Source organism: Balaenoptera musculus, chromosome 6, assembly GCF_009873245.2.
Source record: "Balaenoptera musculus isolate JJ_BM4_2016_0621 chromosome 6, mBalMus1.pri.v3, whole genome shotgun sequence".
NCBI lineage: Eukaryota > Metazoa > Chordata > Mammalia > Artiodactyla > Balaenopteridae > Balaenoptera > Balaenoptera musculus.
Genome location: NC_045790.1, coordinates 25734858 through 25753647, shown reverse-complemented (window position 1 = coordinate 25753647; position 18790 = coordinate 25734858). Strand labels below are relative to the sequence as shown.

Below are 18790 nucleotides of genomic sequence, written 5' to 3'. Positions count from 1 at the left end.
AGAAGTAGCAAAATCATCTATATCTGCAATAAGCAGTTAAGGGATACGCAAAACAAAAAGATGTAAAATACAATGTCAAAAGCAGTAAATGTGGGGTGGCAGGACTAAAAATGAAGGGTTGTTAAAATGCACTTGAACTTAAGAGACCACAAGGGATCAACCCTAAAGACCAAAAGCCAACACATTGGGAAGAGTGAAGCTTATGAATGTAATGAGCCCACCAGGTCCTTGGTGATATTAAACTGCTAAGCTAAGCACACTATTCCTGGACTTCTTATGTACAATAATAAACCTCTTTATCAAATACATTATTATGTCATGCACAATGTTAAAATGTAATATTTGAGTTTGATATTTTAAGGAACCAAGTCTATAACTATGTAAACTGTTGGCTCCATCATACTTCTGGACAGAAAAAAAAAATATTTTAAAATATATTCTAATTGAAGATTGGTACTCCATAGTTGGAACGTACTGCCACAAGGTTCAGTCAGTCATCTCTGCATTACTATAAAAGACATGTATGAAAAGTATGTTTCACTATTAGCCCTCAATATTTTAATAATTCATACTTATGGTACTTTCTGCTTATATCATATATACCTGGTTAGTAAAATGCTCCATCAAAAATAAATTTTTTATTAGAAAGCTTTTAAGTATAAACACAAGGAGAACACAAATGGTTTTAAAAAACAAACAAATGACTACACCTAAAGGCTTTGCTTTTCTTCCTCCTACCTAATAATATTGGAATGCAAGTCAGAAAAACAATTTTACTGCTTATTTCTCCAGATGAAATAACTTTTCTGCAAAAATTATAAAAAATTTGTCAGCCTCACATTAAATAGTTGAATAAATGACATGGCTATCATGTTGTATAGACGAAGCATTCATTAAATATTTGTAAAAGAACTGCTTTTCCCTCACTCAAGTTTTCAAACTTAATTTATCAACTACCAACCAACTTAAAGCAAACTAAGATCCCAAGAACTGTTTTTGTAAATATTCCTATTTCTATCAACATTCTTTAACAATAAAAATATTCAACTCCAGGGCATTCCCTGGTGGTCCTGTGGTTAGGACTTGGCGCTTTCACTGCCGTGGCCGGGGTTCAATCCCTGATCTGGGAACTAAGATCCCGCAAGCTATGTGGCGCAGCCCAAAAAAAAAAAAAAAATTCAACTCCAAGTGATCAATTCATTCAACACATATTTGTTGAGCTCTACTATATGTCAGCTAGATGCTGGGAACAATGGCAGCAATAGAAGAAACTATCCTGGCTCCCACCTCATGAAATGTACAATTTAAAATGGAAATAAACACTCTGAAGGACAAGGACACAGGTCAGGGACAGTCTATTACAAAGGATTCTGAGATACACATAGGCAAAAATTATCCTTTTACAGCAGCAGCAATAGACACCATGCCAAGCCCTGATCAAAGCACATTACTATCATTTTATCCTCACTACAATCTTTTGACATAGGAACTATTATTATCCCCATTTTATAGATGACAAAACTCAGATGCACAGAGCTTAAGTACTTGCCCGATTCACATGATTAGTAAGTGGCAAAGCTGGTATTACATCCAGGGAGTCACATACCTCCAGAGTATGTGCTACTAGCCTAGCCACTTGTATTACTTACAATGCCTTTCTTAGAGAGCCCGAATTTCTCCACAAATAGAATCAGCACATACATATGGTAGGTAGCGTGGACTGCAGCAACCTGAGTTAAGTGGTAATAGGAGTCTCAGGCAAAGTAAAGCACAGACCTTTACTTACCCACCTATCCCTTACCCACACTAAGAAGTCTGGCCTGGATAGTGTGTATCTGGGCAAAGGGCAATCTTCACCAACCCCTTCACCTGCTTTCTCAACATGACCTGAAAAGTTCAGATGAACTAGGACATCTGGCTTTTGTCAATCAGGTCATCTGTTGCCAACTGGAAAAAGATAAGGTTGAAAGCTACTCCCTTTGTCCCCCACATAACCCCCAACTCAAGGATCACAGTACCCAGTAGACACCAGCGACTTGTCAACACAGAAGCAAGAGAGAGTCTACCATATATACCAACTGAATAAAATTGAAAGCCCACAAAGAAATCCATATATCTATGGATCCATATCTATGTCCAATTGATTTTTGCCAACAGTGCCAAACCCATTTAATCAATGAGCAAAGAACTGTCTCTCCAACAAATGGTGCTAAGACAACTCAATTTCCACATATAAAGAATGAAGGTGGAACCCTACCTCACACCACACACAAAAATTAACTCAAAACAGATGAATGAACTAAGCTAAAAGCCATAAAACTCCTAGAAGAGAACACAGAGGTAAATCTTAGATTTAGTAATGGATTCTTAGACACGACTCCAAAACGAGCAACAAAAGAAACAACAGATATCGGGCTTCAACGAAATTACAAACTTTTAAAATGAACCAAAGACCTATGGGGAGGGATAAATTAGGAGTTTGGGATTAGCAGGGAAAAAAAATAGACCTAAATGTAAGACCTAAAACTCTAAAACTCTTAGATGACAACATAGGGGAAAAGCTTCACAACATTAGATTTGACAATGATTTCTTGGCTATGACACCAAAACACACAGGCAACAAAAGTAAAAATAGATAAACTGGACTTTATAAAAATTTAAAACTTGTGCATCAACGGACAGAATCAACAGAGTGAAAAGGCAACCTATGGAGAAAATATCTGCAAAGCATGTATCTGATAAAGAGTTAACCAAATAACCCAATTCAAAATGGGCAAAGGACTTGAATATACATTTCTCTAATGAAAATATACAAATGGCCAAACAAGCATATGAGAAGATGTTCAACGTGCTAATCATTAGGAAAATGCAAAATCAAAATGAGATATCACTTCACACACATCAGGATGGCTACTATCCACAACAAAAACAAAAACAACACAAAACAAAAAATGACAAGTGTTGAGCTTCCCTGGTGGCGCAGTGGTTAAGAATCCTCCTGCCAATGCAGGGGATATGGGTTCGAGTGCTGGTCCAGGAAGATCCCACATGCCGCGGAGCAACTAAGCCCGTGCGCCACAACTACTGAAGCCCACGTGCCTAGAGCCCGTGCTCCGCAACAGGAGAGGCCACCACAGTGAGAGGCCTGCACACTGAAGTGAAGAGTAGCCCCTGCTCGCCACAACTGGAGAAGGCCCATGTGCAGCAATGAAGACCCAACGCAGTCAAAAATAAATAAATTAGATAAATAAATTTATTAAAAAAATAAGTTAACTGTATTCTGTATTGTAAAAAAAAAAAGAAAGAAAGAAAATGACAAGTGTTGATGAGGAGGTGGAGAAACTAGAACCCTTGTGCACTGTTGGTGGGAATGTAAAATGGTGCAGCCACTATGGGAAACAGTATAATGGTTCCTTAAAAAATTAAAAATAGTATTATCCAATAATCTAGCAATTCCACTTCTGGGTAGATATGCAAAAGAACTGAAAGTTGGATCTCAAAGAAATATTGGGTTAGCCAAAAAGTTCGTTCGGGTTTTTCCATAAGATGTTAACATTTTGGTCAACCCAATATTTGTACACTCATGTTCAGTGGCATTATTCACAATAGCCAAAAGACAGAAACAACCCAAGTGCTCATCAAAAGATAAATAGAGAAAATGTGGCATATACAGAAAATGGAATATTATTCAGCCTTAAAGGAAGGAAAGGGCTTCCCTGGTGGCGCAGTGGTTAAGAATCCACCTGCCAACAACACAGGGGACATGGGTTCAAGCCCTGGTCCAAGAAGATCCCACATGTCGCGGAGCAACTAAGCCCGTGCGCCACAACTACTGAGTCTGCGCTCTAGAGCCTGTGCGTCACAACTACTGAATACCGCGTGCCTAGAGCCCGTGCTCCACAACAAGAGAAGTCACAGTAATGAGAAGCCATGCGCCACAAAGAAGAGTAGCCCCCGCTTGCCGCAACTAAAGAAAGCCCCTGCACAGCAATGAGGACCCAACGCAGCCAAAAGCGCGGAGCAACGAGGACCCGACGCAGCCAAAAATAAATAAATTATTATTATTTTTTTTTTTTAAAAAAAATGGAAATCCTGACACATGCCACACGTGCCTTCAACAATCTTGAAGACAACATGTCTTGAGGACATTATGCTAAGTGAAATAAGCCAGTCAGAAAATGACAAATTGTGTATATGACTCCACTTATATGAGGTATCTAGAGTAGTCAATACTCAGAAACTGAAGGCAGAATGATGGTTACCCGGAGCTGGAGTAAATGGGAAGTTGTTGTTTAATGGATATAGAGTTTCAGTTTTAGAAGATGAAAAAGTTCTGGAGATTGGTTGCACAACAATGTGAATATACTTAACACTACTGAACTATACACATACAAATAATTAAATTGTAAATTTTGTTACAATTTACAATTTTGTATATTATATCACAATTAAAATTTTTTCTTAAATCAACTTTATTTCTATATATTGGCAACAAACAGTTGTGAATTTAAAATTTCTTAATAATTTACATTTATATTACATTTACATTACATGTTCAATAGCACCTAAAACGTATGATATAGGGAAAATGTGACAAATGACACAAAAGACCTGTTGAAAATTATAAAGCACAGTTGAAAGAAATTAAAGATCTAAAATAAATGGAGAAATACCTCATTTATGGATCAGAAGACTATACTGTTTTCAATTCTTCCTAAACTGATCTTCTGGATCAACAAAATCCCAACGAAAATAACAGCAGGCTTTTTTGTAGAAACTGACAAGCCCATTCTATAATTCTAAAATGCAAAGGACCCAGAATAGCCAAAACAGTTTTAAAAGAGAAGAACAAAGTTGTAGGACAAACTCTATTCGTTTCAAATCTTACTATGAATCTCCAGTAATAGCGACTGAATGGTACAGATGTAAAGATAAACAGATCAATGAAACAAAATAAAGAATCCAGAATAGACTGACACATATATGGACAACTGAATTTTGACAAAGGTGCAAAGGCAATTCAGTGAATAAGTCTTTTCAACAGATGAGACAACAATTCGTTACCATATGCAAAAAAAGAACTGCCTTTGATACTGTGCACCATATAAAAAATTAATTCAAAATGGGTCATAAACCTAATTGTAAAATTTTTAAAAATTCTAAAAATAAAAAAGGAAATTATTGTGATACTGAGTTAGGATTTCTTGGATATGAAACCAAAAACACAATCCCTAAAGGAGCATATTGATAAAATTAAATTTCATTAAAACTTCTGCTCAGAAGAAAATATTTGCAAACATATATCTGATAAAAGACTTGCAACCCCAATATATAAAGAACTCTTAAAACTCAATTATAAGATAATAAACGACCCAACAACAACAAATAAATAGGCAAAAGATGTGAACAGACACTTCACCAAGAGGATATACAAATGGCAAGTAAGCTTATGGAACGATGTTAAACATAATTAGCCATAGGGAGATGCAAAATAAAAGCACAGTAAGATACCACTACAGACCTACTAGAAGGGCTAAAATTGACTGACCAAGTGTTGATGAGGATGTAGATGAACTCTCATAGTGCTAGTGCCAATGTAAAATTAAAATTTTTAAATTTAAAAAACATTTGGGCAGTTTCTTAAGAAGTTAAACAATACACCTACCATATGATCCAACCATTCCACTTCTAAGTATTTACTTAAAAGAAAATAAAGTATACTCCATACAAAGACTGGTTCATGAATGCTCATCGCCGCTTTATTTGTAACCGCCAAAAACTGGTGATAAACCAAACGTTCACCGAGGGATGAATGGATAAACAAACTGATACATCCATACAACTGAACACTACTCAGTAACAAAAAGGAATGCACTACTGATTTATACAACAACATGAATAAATCTCAAAATAATTTATCTGAGTTGAAAAAAGCCAGACCAAAAAGAATATATTCTGTATAAGTCCATTTATATAAAACTTTAGAAAATTAAAACTAATATATAGCAACAGAAAGTAGATAAATGCTTGCCTGGGAAGGTGGAGGTGGATAGAGGATGTACAAATGGGCACAAGGAAACTTTTAGGGGTGATGGATATGTTCACTATCTTGATTGCAGTAATGATTTCACAAGTGTCAAAACACAAATCTGTACACTCTAAACATATATAGTTTTTATAATTATATTTCAATAAAGCTGTTTTTAAAAGAGAAGCAAATACAAAGCTACATATAAAAAAGTCAGGCATCTAGATAGGAAATTGACCAAACTTCACAAATATGATATGTTTTTGCAGGGTTAGAAACTCTTATTTGTTATAATTGATTACAGATATTAAGGACAAATTTCTCTTCCAATTTTCATATAACAATGCCCTTGCTATGCTACAACCTCTTTCCCCAGGGCACATCTCAGATTTCATAAACCACTTGTGAAGGTTCTATGAGACACTAAACTAGAAGGAGGGAGAGAGGGAAGGAAGGAAAGAGAAAGAAGGGGGAAAGGAGAGAGAAAACACCAGCAAGAAGGAGAATGAGGAATAAAAAGACGCTTCCATAGTGTAATAAAGCATGTTTATCGCATCTGCATAGCTAACATCATCCTTGACAGTGGAAAAAATATATATATTCCTGTTACGCAGAGAAGGCTGTGCACTTTTACAATTACTACTGAACATTTTCCTGGATATAGTTCATATAATACAGAAACAAGACATGAAATTACTGCCACTTGAAAAATTTGTGAATATTTATCCAGAAGACCCTAAAGAATATTTTTTAAAGATAAGGTAAAAATTACCAATGTCAGCAATAAAAAAAAATAGACTAAAGATCCTACAGTAATTAAAAAGAGCCTAAGAGGCTGTTAGGAACAACTTTATGCCAATTAATTTGAAATTTTAGATGAAATGGACAAATTCCTAGCAAAATACAACTTACTAAAATTGACAGAAAAAAATAGAAAATCAAACGGAAAATCTACATTGTTCTAGAACTACATTAGCCCAAAAAACTGAAGAACCATAAAGTTCTACAACTGTATTACCATCTAACACAAACTCTTCAGAGAATAAAAGAAAACAGAACTCTCCAATTTGTTTTATAAGGCCAACCAAAACTTATATAAAAGTAACAAGCTAATTTCATTGATAAGCATAATTACTGGTTTAAACTAGACTAATTTACTTCTCTAACATACATTTATTTTAGACTATTTTAGATTAAAGGACTATTTTAGATTAAAAGATACACAGGTGTAGTCCCTGTCTTCAAAGACTTAATCTAGTAAGAAAACCAGTGGGAAAGGATGCTCAGATATCATAAGAAGGAAGTTTTACAAAATCCTGCCTATACTAGGCCTAAGAACAATACAACAGCAGCAACAAGTCTGTGTTCTGATAAAGGCTTGAAAGTTGACTAGAGATCTGCATACTTCTTAATATGAAATATAAATGTTTCTGCTATGAAAGCACAATGCATTTACTTTTATAAATTGCGATAGATCAACTGCTCACAAATGCTTTCCATTTCTCCTTTTATCTGCTTATAATTTACTTAACAGAGTTTGGTTGTGCTAATGTCCCAGTACTATTTTATTACTAAAATGATCATACTGATTCCTAACAGTGTTAAGAATTGAAAGCTAATTAAAAAAAAAAATTCCCCTAAAATGTCCCTAGGTCCTCTTTCACATTTTTTTTTTTTTTTTTTTTTTGGCCGTGCCACCCGTGGGATGTGGGATCTTGGTTCCCTGACCAGGGATGGAACCCGTGCCCCGCTGCAGTGGAAGCGTGGAGTCTTAACCACTGGACCGCCAGGGAAGTCCCCTCTTTCACCTTTTTACAAACAAAACATATCTAGTCCTTTTAGCCTTTTTTTTGGGTAACAAGCTGCTCTTCAGTACTGTTTCCATTGTGCCTATATAATATATAATATTCTTGTCCTTATAAATCAAAATTAGTCTTTACAGGAGCCCCTCTAAAACGGTCTGAGGAAAATCAACTAAAAACACATCAAATGTCACCAGAATGGCATTGATCCTGAGAGGCCCTACATCAGAGATCTTAACTGGTATCTAAGTACTGGCTTTTTGGAGTCAATGAACATTCTGAAATACACAGTATGCTAAACTCAGTTGTGTTTTCTTTGCAGAAAGTCCTTAATTCTCTTCAGATGCTCAAAGGTAAATGATTCCAAAAGGATATGCATTCAATGATAATGCAAATAATTCTGACACAACATTTCAAGGTGTATGAACACACACAATTAGGGAGGAATAGAGCAAAGAAAGGACAATAAAACAGGAACTTATTTACTACACACAATTCCCTTTTCTAGATTGCAATGGTCTCTTAGAATAAATATGTGATTCCCTTCTATTATTCAGGTCAATACATCTCTTTGCCAAACAAGGTAGAAAAAAGTTTTCAGCCGATTCCCTGTATGTGGGCAGTCTTGCTTGTGATTATTAGTAACATCTAAGAACTTGAAACCATGAATACACTAGAATCAAGCTATAAGGAAATTCCAACACATTAAAATGAAGTCAAGTTTTGGAGGACAAAGAATGTAGCACCTGGAAGCAATACTAGAAAGAAACTGCAAACAGGAAAGATGCATAATTTGGGGGTACTGGCATATGACATGAACATATATGATTAAAGACATTCACTGCTTTCCCAGGCAACACACATTACAAAAAGCACCAGTGGCTGAACCCTGCTACCTACCCATGCTAGTCATCTAAGTAGAGCAAGCACCAAAACTCACTGTCAGAATTCACTGCAATTTATCAGTACTGACTAGACACACCCTAAGAGGTAAGGAAAGACTGGACAGGAATCTATTTGTGCCTAAATTAGCATCAAGACTCACAGGGAAAACAATCAGGGAATAAACTGTCTCAGTTTCTTTGAATACACATTCCTCAAAAATTCCTGTTCTAAGCACATAAAATCAGCGACTTTAATTTTTAGGTTGGGGTCTAGTTCCTGTACAGATTAGTAAATGGGAGAGAACTGAATGTTTTTTATCAGACAAGGATCACCTATACATTGTGACCAATCATTCATGCTTAAAATAGAGAAATAATAACAATAACAGCTAATATTTATTGAGGACTTACTAGGTGCCAGGTTGTAGTAACCCTCACAATTCTCTGAGGTAAACACTATCATTAATTTGGAGAGGTTGTATAACTTGCCCAAAGTTATACAGGTAATAAAAAGTGGGAACTGGGATTCCAAGCATGCTCACCTAATCACTATGCTTTAATGCTTCAACCTGCCAGGTTATTTTTTTATCCTATAAGCCAAAGAGAGCTAATGAAAATATTTAAGGACAGCAGTAATGATCATATTTACATGTTAGATTACACTAATCAATACTGTGGAGAGCAGCCTGATGATGAAGTAAGCAAGGGTCTCAAGAGATAGTCAAAATCTAGGTCAAAAATGCTAAGGAACTGAACCACAGGAACGCAGAAAGGATAAAAAACCTAAAATCTTTACCTGGTAAACTTAGCTAGACTTATTAATATATTGGATGAAGGGATGGGAAAGGATGGAGTCTACCTCTCAGGTTACTAGCTTGGCCACTGGTCAGTAATTATGGTCTATCAATTCAAAGACAGGAGGAGGAGCTGGCAGTTTCGTTTCCCTTAGTCGGCAGGAAGATAAGTCTACCTTTTATGTAATCAAAAACAAAACGAGAAAAACCAATTCTACAGAATTTCCCTCCTCCTACCAAAAACACTTTCCCACTTTCCAGAAATCTTATCTTTGAAATGAGGAACTCCTAATTTTTTTTCTCAAAAATAAGAAGTCACTTGGGCAGGAAGGGGCCCTCAACAGCATTTAGCATTCTTTAAAAGCAAATTAAATCTGAAGCCGATTGCATATAATTTAATTTTCCTAAAATTTCTATTTTCTTTGGAAAAAGTCTCCTTGGCATTAGTTTCTATTCATTGTACCGTGTCTATATTTCCTGTCCTAAATAGAGCAAAAAAGAAAAAAGAAAAAAATATATCTTTGAGAAATGACACTCTATGCTTAGAGTTCCAACGTCAGACACCTAAGCGCCACTGACAGCCTGCTCTGCCGAATCCAGGCCAAATTAAACCAGTGCTTCGGAAGCCATCTGACTCTCACGTGAAACTGTTAAGAGACTAGCCTGAATACGCTCCTCAGTTGGGCCCTGGGATAGGCAGCTTCCTCTGAAATCCTGCTCACCAACCGCTTCTGTGACCGCCTAGAGAACCATGAAGAAACAGGAAGGCGCTGCCCAGCCTCCACCGCCAACTTCCCGGTCCAGGGCCCAGTGCCGGTTCTAAAGGTTCTCCACACATCTTCTAAGTAGGCTCAAGCCAGAAAGTGCACCATGAAAACAGTATCCACTGTCACGTGTATGGAGAGCTGTGAAAGAACCAAATTACTTATATTCACGGTCCCACGTCGGGCGTCTTTTGAAACAATAACCAAGTCGCCTAAATTTTTGTCTAGCGATGAGCAGCGCTAGGAAAGCCTAGCAGTGATGAATTTGGCTGGCTGACACGGAAAAGGACAGGCTTTCAGACAGCCAGAGCCCCTCGAGCCGAGGCGAAGGGTCAGTGTATCCTCATCCCCAAGGGACCCAGGCCCCAGCCCCGCATCAGGCGTCCCCGGACTCAGGCCGCGACGCCGCCCAACCTCCCCTGGCTTGGGGCTTCGGGCTGAGAAAAGCTTCCGAACTCCGAGCCCGCGCTCACCGAGCTGCCGCTCGCGGCCCGCGCGCCCGCGCGCTTCTCCAGCATGGCTCCCGCCTCGGGCTCCGACGCCGCCTTCTCCTCCCTCTCCAGTGGAGATTCCGCGTTCATGCCGCTGCCATGCCCGCGCCGGCTGGGGGGGTTACGGGACTACAGCTACGCCGCAAATGCGGCGGCGGGGCCCGCGCTCTCATGGGCTCCGCGGCCCAAAGCGGCCTGCGGGTCAGGCGGCGGCGCCAGTGGCAACGCCGAGAGCTGTAAGCGCTGCCGAGGCCGGAGCCGCAAAAGAAACGAGGCGAGGAGAGCAGCTAAAAGCGGGCACAAGCCACAGCCACTAACAGAACCAAACTCAGAGAGCTGCCAACAGCGTCTCCAGCGGCCGAGGTAGCCCCGCTCCGCTTCCCCACAGGCCGGCTAGGGGCAGGAGGCCCCGCCCCGGATCTCAGCTCCCGCTACAAGCTCTGCGCCTGCGCTCAAAGCCTCAGCAGTGCCCGCCCACCTCAGGCCCCGCCTCCACGTTTCCGGGGCCTCCTTGGCGTCAGGACTCCGCGGCACGCTGGAAATGCGTCATCTCCCAAGGACCCCAGGAGTAGTTTCTTTTTCCTGAGACAGAACCGGATCTGGCGAACTGAGGGTGTCAGGTGCTGGGGGTTTTGTTAGTGACTGCACTTCTGGTCTTGGTTTGGTGCCCCCAACAAGTATATGGATGGGCACGTTCTGACACGGATACAGAGCCCCGGGATCTGGAATCCCGAACTGGGGAAGTGCCGTATGCTATAACTACGATATTCTGTTCCTCTTCAAAATCTATAAAGAAGCTGACAGAGAGCTTACCTGGGCTGTGGGATTCATGGGAAGGACAGTCTTAGGAAACATACAGGTCCCTGTTCCAATCCAGAACTACTTGATGGTACCAACACGGTGTATATGAACTGATTACTCAAAGCCTCAGATCATGTTTGGGTAAAGTGCTGATGTGCTAAAGTGCAGAAATCAGTTAACACTAATTGTGGCTCTATAAATGTTATGATTACTGGCTGGAAAGGACCTTGTGAGATATTACATCCTACTTTGCAGATGCCAACCCAAGCTCCAAAAGTAAAGTGGCTTGGCTAGTTAAAGAGTTAATGTGACAGATAGGACCTGCTCCACGAATTTGGGGAACAAATATAGTGAGAATATTTTTTATTAGGTGTTTGAGCATTCGATGCCTCTTTGAAAGAAGACAAACACTGAAACTCTGAAGAACTTATGTCTTCCTCCTTATTAAAGAGACCCAGGTGGACTTAATTGAAGGATGGAGTAAGTCCAGTCATTTCACTATTGATTTGCATCTTGTATTATTGTTGTTGTTTCAAATGGGTCTTGTACAATCCTAAAGATTTTTGTTTGATTTGTTATAGTGTATCCATTGGCTTAGGTCCCTTCCAGGGCTTCAGTCCATAGCACTTGGTGTACTGAGTTATAGCTTCATTTACACTCACTGATCAGACATTGCTTCCCAAAGCATATTGATGTCCAAAATCAGTTTTTCCTGAAAGGACATAGAAATTCTTTTATTGAGCTCAGGTCATCTACCTAGACTGCCCCTTCTATCAGGGACTTTACTGCTACTTGTCCTCTACTGAAGGCTTTTTAGTCAGCACTAGGAAACTGACAGGATTTTAGAAGCCACCAGCCTTGAATTGTGAGTAGGAAATACCCCCAACAATACCTCAGACCAGTTGTCCCCTATCCTGTTCTTAAATATAGCCAGAGAAGAGGATATGTTAAATAGGCCCAATCCATTTATGGATAGCTGCCATATTTTGGAATTATGTCCTTTTATTAAGCCAAAAACTGCCTGCCTATTTCAGCCATACTTTGATTCTGGTTCTGTCTTCTATATCTGTACAAAAATGTCTAATTCCATTTGTTTGAAATTCCAAGATGAACTTGTCATCTTTCTTGATTATCTTCTAAATACATACCAGTTTGTGAAAATCCCAATTAAAATGCATTGCCAAAAATGCAACACTGGAAGTAATATTTAATGATGGCACTGTGAGGTCTGGTCCCTTGATTTGCATAAAAGTAAATTATCATAAAAGTAAATTTTAGGAGATGAATTATTTATTGCATTATGTTGATAGTTATACCATAGGAATTAAATAGACCCTTATTCTTACCTTCTAATTAATTCTGCACTAATCAATGTCAAAGACCTGGGATTCCACATAATTTAATTCAACATCCTAGGCTCTAGGAAAATAATGGCACTCACTGAAGGATACGTGTGTTATGGTATTTAGAAAATAGGATATCTGTATGCAGACCATGAAACTGGACCCTTGTCTTACACCAGACATCACTCAAAGTGGATGAAATTCTCAAACATAAGACCTGAAACTCTAAAACTACTGAAAGAAAACAGGGAAATAATCTGACTGGACAAATATTTTTTTGATATGACACCAAAAGCACAGGCCACAAAGCAAAATCAGACAAGTGAGATTGCATATAAAGCTTTTGTACAGCAAAGGAAATAATCAACAAAATGAAAAAGCAACCTACTGAATGGGAGAAAATATTTTCAAATTATATATCCAATAAGGGGTTAATATCTAAAATATATATGGAACTCATGCAACTTAATAGCAAATAGATAAATAAATAGCCTGATTAAAACATGGGCAAAAGACCTAAATAGACATTTCTCAAAAGAAGACATTCAAATGACCAACAGGTATATGAAAAGATGCTCAACTTCACTAATCATCAAGGAAATGCAAATCAAAACCACAATGAGATACCACCTCAAATCTGTTAGAATGGCTGTTATAAAAAAGACAAAAAATAACAAGTGTTGCAAGAATTTTGATAAAAGTGAACATGTGTACACTGCTGGTGGGAATGTAAATTGGTACAGTGTGGAAAACAGTATAGAGTTTCCCCCCAAAAGTAAAAAAACAAAATTACCATATGATCCAGCAGTCCCACTTCTGGGTATATATCCGGAAGAAATAAAATCAGAATCACAAAGAGATAACTGCACTCCCAGGTTTATTGCAGCATTATTCACAGTTGGTGAGACATGGAAACAACATAAATATTTATCTTCAGATGATTGTTTAAAGAAAATGTGATATATATATATATGTATATGCAATATTATATCATTCATCATTTTAAACGATGTAAATATGGCCATTGTGACAACGTGGATGAGCCTGGAGGACATTATGCTAAGTGAAATAAGCCAAACACAGAAAGACAAGTATTGCATGATGTCACTTACATGTGGAATCTAAAATAGCCAAACTCCTAGAAGCAGTGGAGTAGAATGGTGGTTTCCAGGGGTTTGAGGGAGAGAGAAATGGGAGATGTTTGTCAATGAGTATATAATTTCAGTTATGCAAAATAAGTTCTGAAGACCTAATGTACAGCAGTGTGACTGTCATTATCAGTACCGTATTGTATTCTTGAAATTTGCTAAGAGGGTTGATCCTAAGTGTTCTCATTACAAAAAGAAAAACGAAAGAAAATGGCAACTGTGAAGTGGTAGATATGTTAATAGCTTGGTTGGAGTGACTATTTCATAATCTATATGAATATCAAAACATCAATTGAACACCATAAATTTTTTCAACTTTTATTCATTATACCTCAATAAAGCTGGAGCAATAATTAATAAAAAAATTTAATAAACATTTTAATTCAGAAAAGGAAAAGCTGTTAAACTCATGGTATGGTTTATTACAGTGAAAGGATGCAGATTGAAATCAGAAAAGGTAAAGGGCACATAGGCCAGAGTCCAGGAGAAACCATGCAACAAGTTTCCAGTTGTATTCTCTGAGTGGAGGCTATGGACATCGTTTAATTACCCCAGCAATGATGTGTGACAATACGCATGAAACCCAGGAAGCTTACCTAAGCCTTGGTATCCAAGGTTTTTATTGGGGGTCAGTCACATAGCATGGATCACCAAGTGACTGACCTTAGGTACTCAGTCCTCAGCCCCTCCAGAGATGATATTGATACCAAGTGGCCCAAAGACCCCATCATAAGTCACATTGTTAGCATAAGCTTCCTAGCATACCCCAAGGCCCCAGGTAAACAAAGCCATTATTATCAGGCTTATAGGGATATTCCAAGGGCTTAGAGGTTATCTCCCAGAAGACAGTCACGGGCCAAAACTTTGTTTTTTGGGTTTTTTTTTCATCTTTATTGGAGTATAATTGCTTTACAAGGGTGTGTTAGTTTCTGCCTTATAACAAAGTGAATCAGCTATGCATATACATATATCCCCATATCTCTTCCCTCTTGCGTCTCCCTCCCCCTACCCTCCCACCCCTCTAGGTGGTCACAAAGCACTGAGCTGAACTCCCTGTACTATGAGGCTACTTCCCACTAGCTATTGGTTTTACATTTGGTAGTGTATCTATGTCCATGCCACTCTCTCACTTTGTCTCAGCTTAACCTTCTCTCTCCCCGTATCCTCAAGTCCATTCTCTAGTAGGTCTGTGTCTTTATTCCCATCCTGCCCCTAGGTTTTTCATGACCTTTTTTTTTTTTAGATTCCATACAAATCTGTTAGTGTACAATATTTGTTTTTCTCTTTCTGACTTACTTCACTCTGTATGACAAACTCTAGGTCCATCCACATCATTACAAATAACTCAATTTCGTTTCTTTTTATGGCTGAGTAATATTCCATTGTATATATGTGCCACATCTTCTTTATCCGTTCATCTGTTGATGGACACTTAGGTTGCTTCCATGTCCTGGCTATTGTAAATAGAGCTGCAATGAACATTGTGGTACATGACTCTTTTTGAATTATGGTTTTCTCAGGGTATATGCCCAGTAGTGGGATTGGTGGGTCGTATGGTAGTTCTATTTTTAGGTTTTTAAGGAACCTCCATACTGTCCTGCACAGTGGCTATATCAATGTACATTCCCACCAACAGTGCAAGAGGGTTCCCTTTTCTCCACACCCTCTCCAGCATTTTTGATGATGGCCATTCTGACTGGTGTGAGATGATATCTCATTGTAGTTTTGATTTGCATTTCTCTAATGATTATTGATGTTGAGCATTCTTTCATGTGTTTGTTGGCAATCTGTATATCTTCTTTGGAGAAATGTCTGTTTAGGTCTTCTGCCCATTTTTGGATTGAGTTGTTTGTTTTTTTGATATTGAGCTGCATGAGCTGCTTGTAAATTTGGGAAATTAATCATTTGTCAGTTGCTTCATTTGCAAATATTTTCTCCCATTCTGAGGGTTATCTTTTTGTCTTCTTTATTGTTTCCTTTGCTGTGCAAAGCTTTTAAGTTTCATTAGGTCCCATTTGTTTATTTTTGTTTTTATTTCCATTTCTCTAGGAGGTGGGGCAAAAAGGATCTTGCTGTGATTTATGTCATGGAGTGTTCTGCCTCTGTTTTTCTCTAAGAATTTTATACTGTCTGGCCTTACATTTAGGTCTTTAATCCATTTTGAGGTTCTTTTTGTGTATGGTGTTAGGGAGTATTCTTATTTCATTCTTTTACATGTAGCTGTCCAGTTTTCCCAGCACCACGTATTGAAGAGGCTGTCTTTTGTCCACTGTATATTCTTGCCTCCTTTATCAATGATAAGGTGACCATGTGTGCCTGGGTTTATCTCTGGGCTTTCATTCCTGTTCCATTGATCTGTATTTCTGTTTTTGTGTCAATACCATACTGTCTTGATTACTGTAGCTTTGTAGTGTAGTCGGAAGTCAGGGAGCCTGATTCCCCCAGCTCCGTTTTTCCTTCTCAAGATTGCTTTGGCTATTCGGGGTCTTTTATGTTTCCATAAAAATTATGAAATTTTTTGTTCTAATTCTGTGAAATACGCCAGTGGTAGTTTGATAGGTATTGCATTGAATCTGCAGATTGCATTGGGTAGTATAGTCATTTTCACAATGTTGATTCTTCCAATCCAAGAACATTGTATATCTCTCCATCTATTTGTATCATCTTTAATTTCTTTCATCACTGTCTTATAGTTTTCTGCATACAAGTCTTTTGTCTCCTTACGTAGGTTTATTCCTAGGTATTGTATTCTTTTTGTTGCAAAGGTAAATGGGAGTCTTTCCTTAATTTCACTTTCAGATTTTTCATCATTACTGTATAGCAATGCTAGAGATTTCTGTGCATTAATTTTGTATCCTGCTACTTTACCAAATTCATTGATTAGCTCTAGTAGTTTTCTGGTAGCATCTTTAGGATTCTGTATGTATAGAATCTTGTCATCTGCAAAGAGTGACAGTTTTACTTCTTCTTTTCCAATTTGGATTCCTTTTATTTCTTTTTCATCTCTGATTGCTGTGGCTAAAACTTCCAAAACAATGTTGAATAATAGTGGTGAGAGTGGGCAACCTTGTCTTGTTCCTGATCTTAGTGGAAATCGTTTCAGTTTTTCACCACTGAGGACGATGTTGACTGTGGGTTTGTCATATACGGCCTTTATTATGTTGAGCGAGGTTCCCTCTATGCCTACTGTCTGGAGGGTTTTTAACATAAATGCATGTTGAATTTTGTCGAAAGCTTTTTCTACATCTATTGAGATGATCATATGGTTTTTCTCCTTCAATTTGTTAACAGGGTGTATCACATTGATTGATTTGCATATATTGAAGAATCCTTGCATTCCTGGGATACACCTCACGTGATCATGGTGTATGATCCTTTTAATGTGCTGTTGGATTCTGATTGCTAGTATTTTGTTGACGATATTTGCATCTATGTTCATCAGTGATACGGGCCTATAGTTTTCTTTTTTTGTGACATCTTTGTCTGGATTTGGTATCAGGGTGATGGTGGCCTCATAGAATAAGTTTGGGAGTGTTCCTCCCTCTGCTATATTTTGGAAGAGTTTGAAAAGGATAGGTGTTAGCTGTTCTCTAAATGTTTGATAGAATTCGCCTGTGAAGCCATTTGGTCCTGGGCTTTTCTTTGTAGGAAGATTTTTAATCACAGTTTCAATTTCAGTGCTTGTGATTGGTCTGTTCATATTTTCTATTTCTTCTTGGTTGGGTCACTGGAGGTTGTGCTTTTCTAAGAATTTGCCCATTTCTTCCAGATTGTCAATTTTATTGGCATAGAGCTGCTTGTAGTAATCTCTCATGATCCTTTATATTTCTGCAGTGTCAGTTGTTACTTCTCCTTTTTCATTTCTAATTCTATTGATTTGAGTCTTCTCCCTTTTTTTCTTGATGAGTCTGGTTAATGTTTTATCAATTTTGTTTATCTTCTCAAAGAACCAGCTTTTAGTTTTATTGATCTTTGCTATCGTTTCCTTAATATCTTTTTCATTTATTTCTGATCTGATCTTTATGATTTCTTTCCTTCTGCTAACTTTGGGGTTTTTTTGTTCTGCTTTCTCTAATTGCTTTAGGTGTAAGGTTAGGTAGTTCATTTGAGATGTTTCTTGTTTCTTAAGGTAGGATTGTATTGCTATAAACTTCCCTCTTAGAACTGCTTTTGCTGCATCCCATAGGTTTTGGGTCATCGTGTTTTCATTGTCATTTGTTTCTAGGTATTTTTTGATTTCCTCTTTGATTTCTTCAGTGATCTCTTGGTTATTAATAATGTATTCTTTAGCATTCATGTGTTTGTATTTTTTACAGATTTTTTCCTGTAATTGATATCTAGTCTCATACCATTGTGGTTGGAAAAGATACTTGATACAATTTCAATTTCGTTAAATTTACCAATTCTTGATTTGTGACCCAAGATATGATCTGTCCTGGAGAATGTTGCATGAGCACTTGAGAAGAATGTGTACTCTCTTGTTTTTGGATGCAATGTCCTGTAAATATCAATTAAGTCCATCCTGTTTAATGTATCATTTAAAGCTTGTGTTTCCTTATTTATTTTCATTTTGGATGATCTGTCCATTGGTGAAAGTGGGGTGTTAAAGTCCCCTCCTATGATTGTGTTACTGTCGATTTCCCCTTTTATGGGTGTTAGTATTTGCCTTATGTATTGAGGTGATCCTTTGTTGGGTGCATAAATATTTACAATTGTTATATCTTTTTCTTGGATT

General features: G+C 37.9%; 1 protein-coding gene across 4 annotated transcripts in view; it reads right to left on the bottom strand.

Annotated features, from left to right (window-relative positions):
* MFSD14B (major facilitator superfamily domain containing 14B) overlaps positions 1-11212 on the bottom strand; it is an 84950-nt gene extending 73738 nt beyond the window's left edge. Inside the window, exon 1 of one of the 4 annotated variants that reach the window (XR_005020269.1) lies at positions 10746-11202. Coding sequence is in view for 3 of the 4 variants with exons in the window: in XM_036855020.1 (XP_036710915.1) it covers positions 10746-10853 (108 nt within the window). In the remaining variant the exon portion in view is untranslated. Of the gene's footprint in view, positions 1-10745 lie in introns of all 4 variants that reach the window. The other 3 variants (XM_036855020.1, XM_036855025.1, XM_036855022.1) reach the window with 3 other exon arrangements.
* Between the last annotated feature and the right edge of the window lie 7578 nt (positions 11213-18790).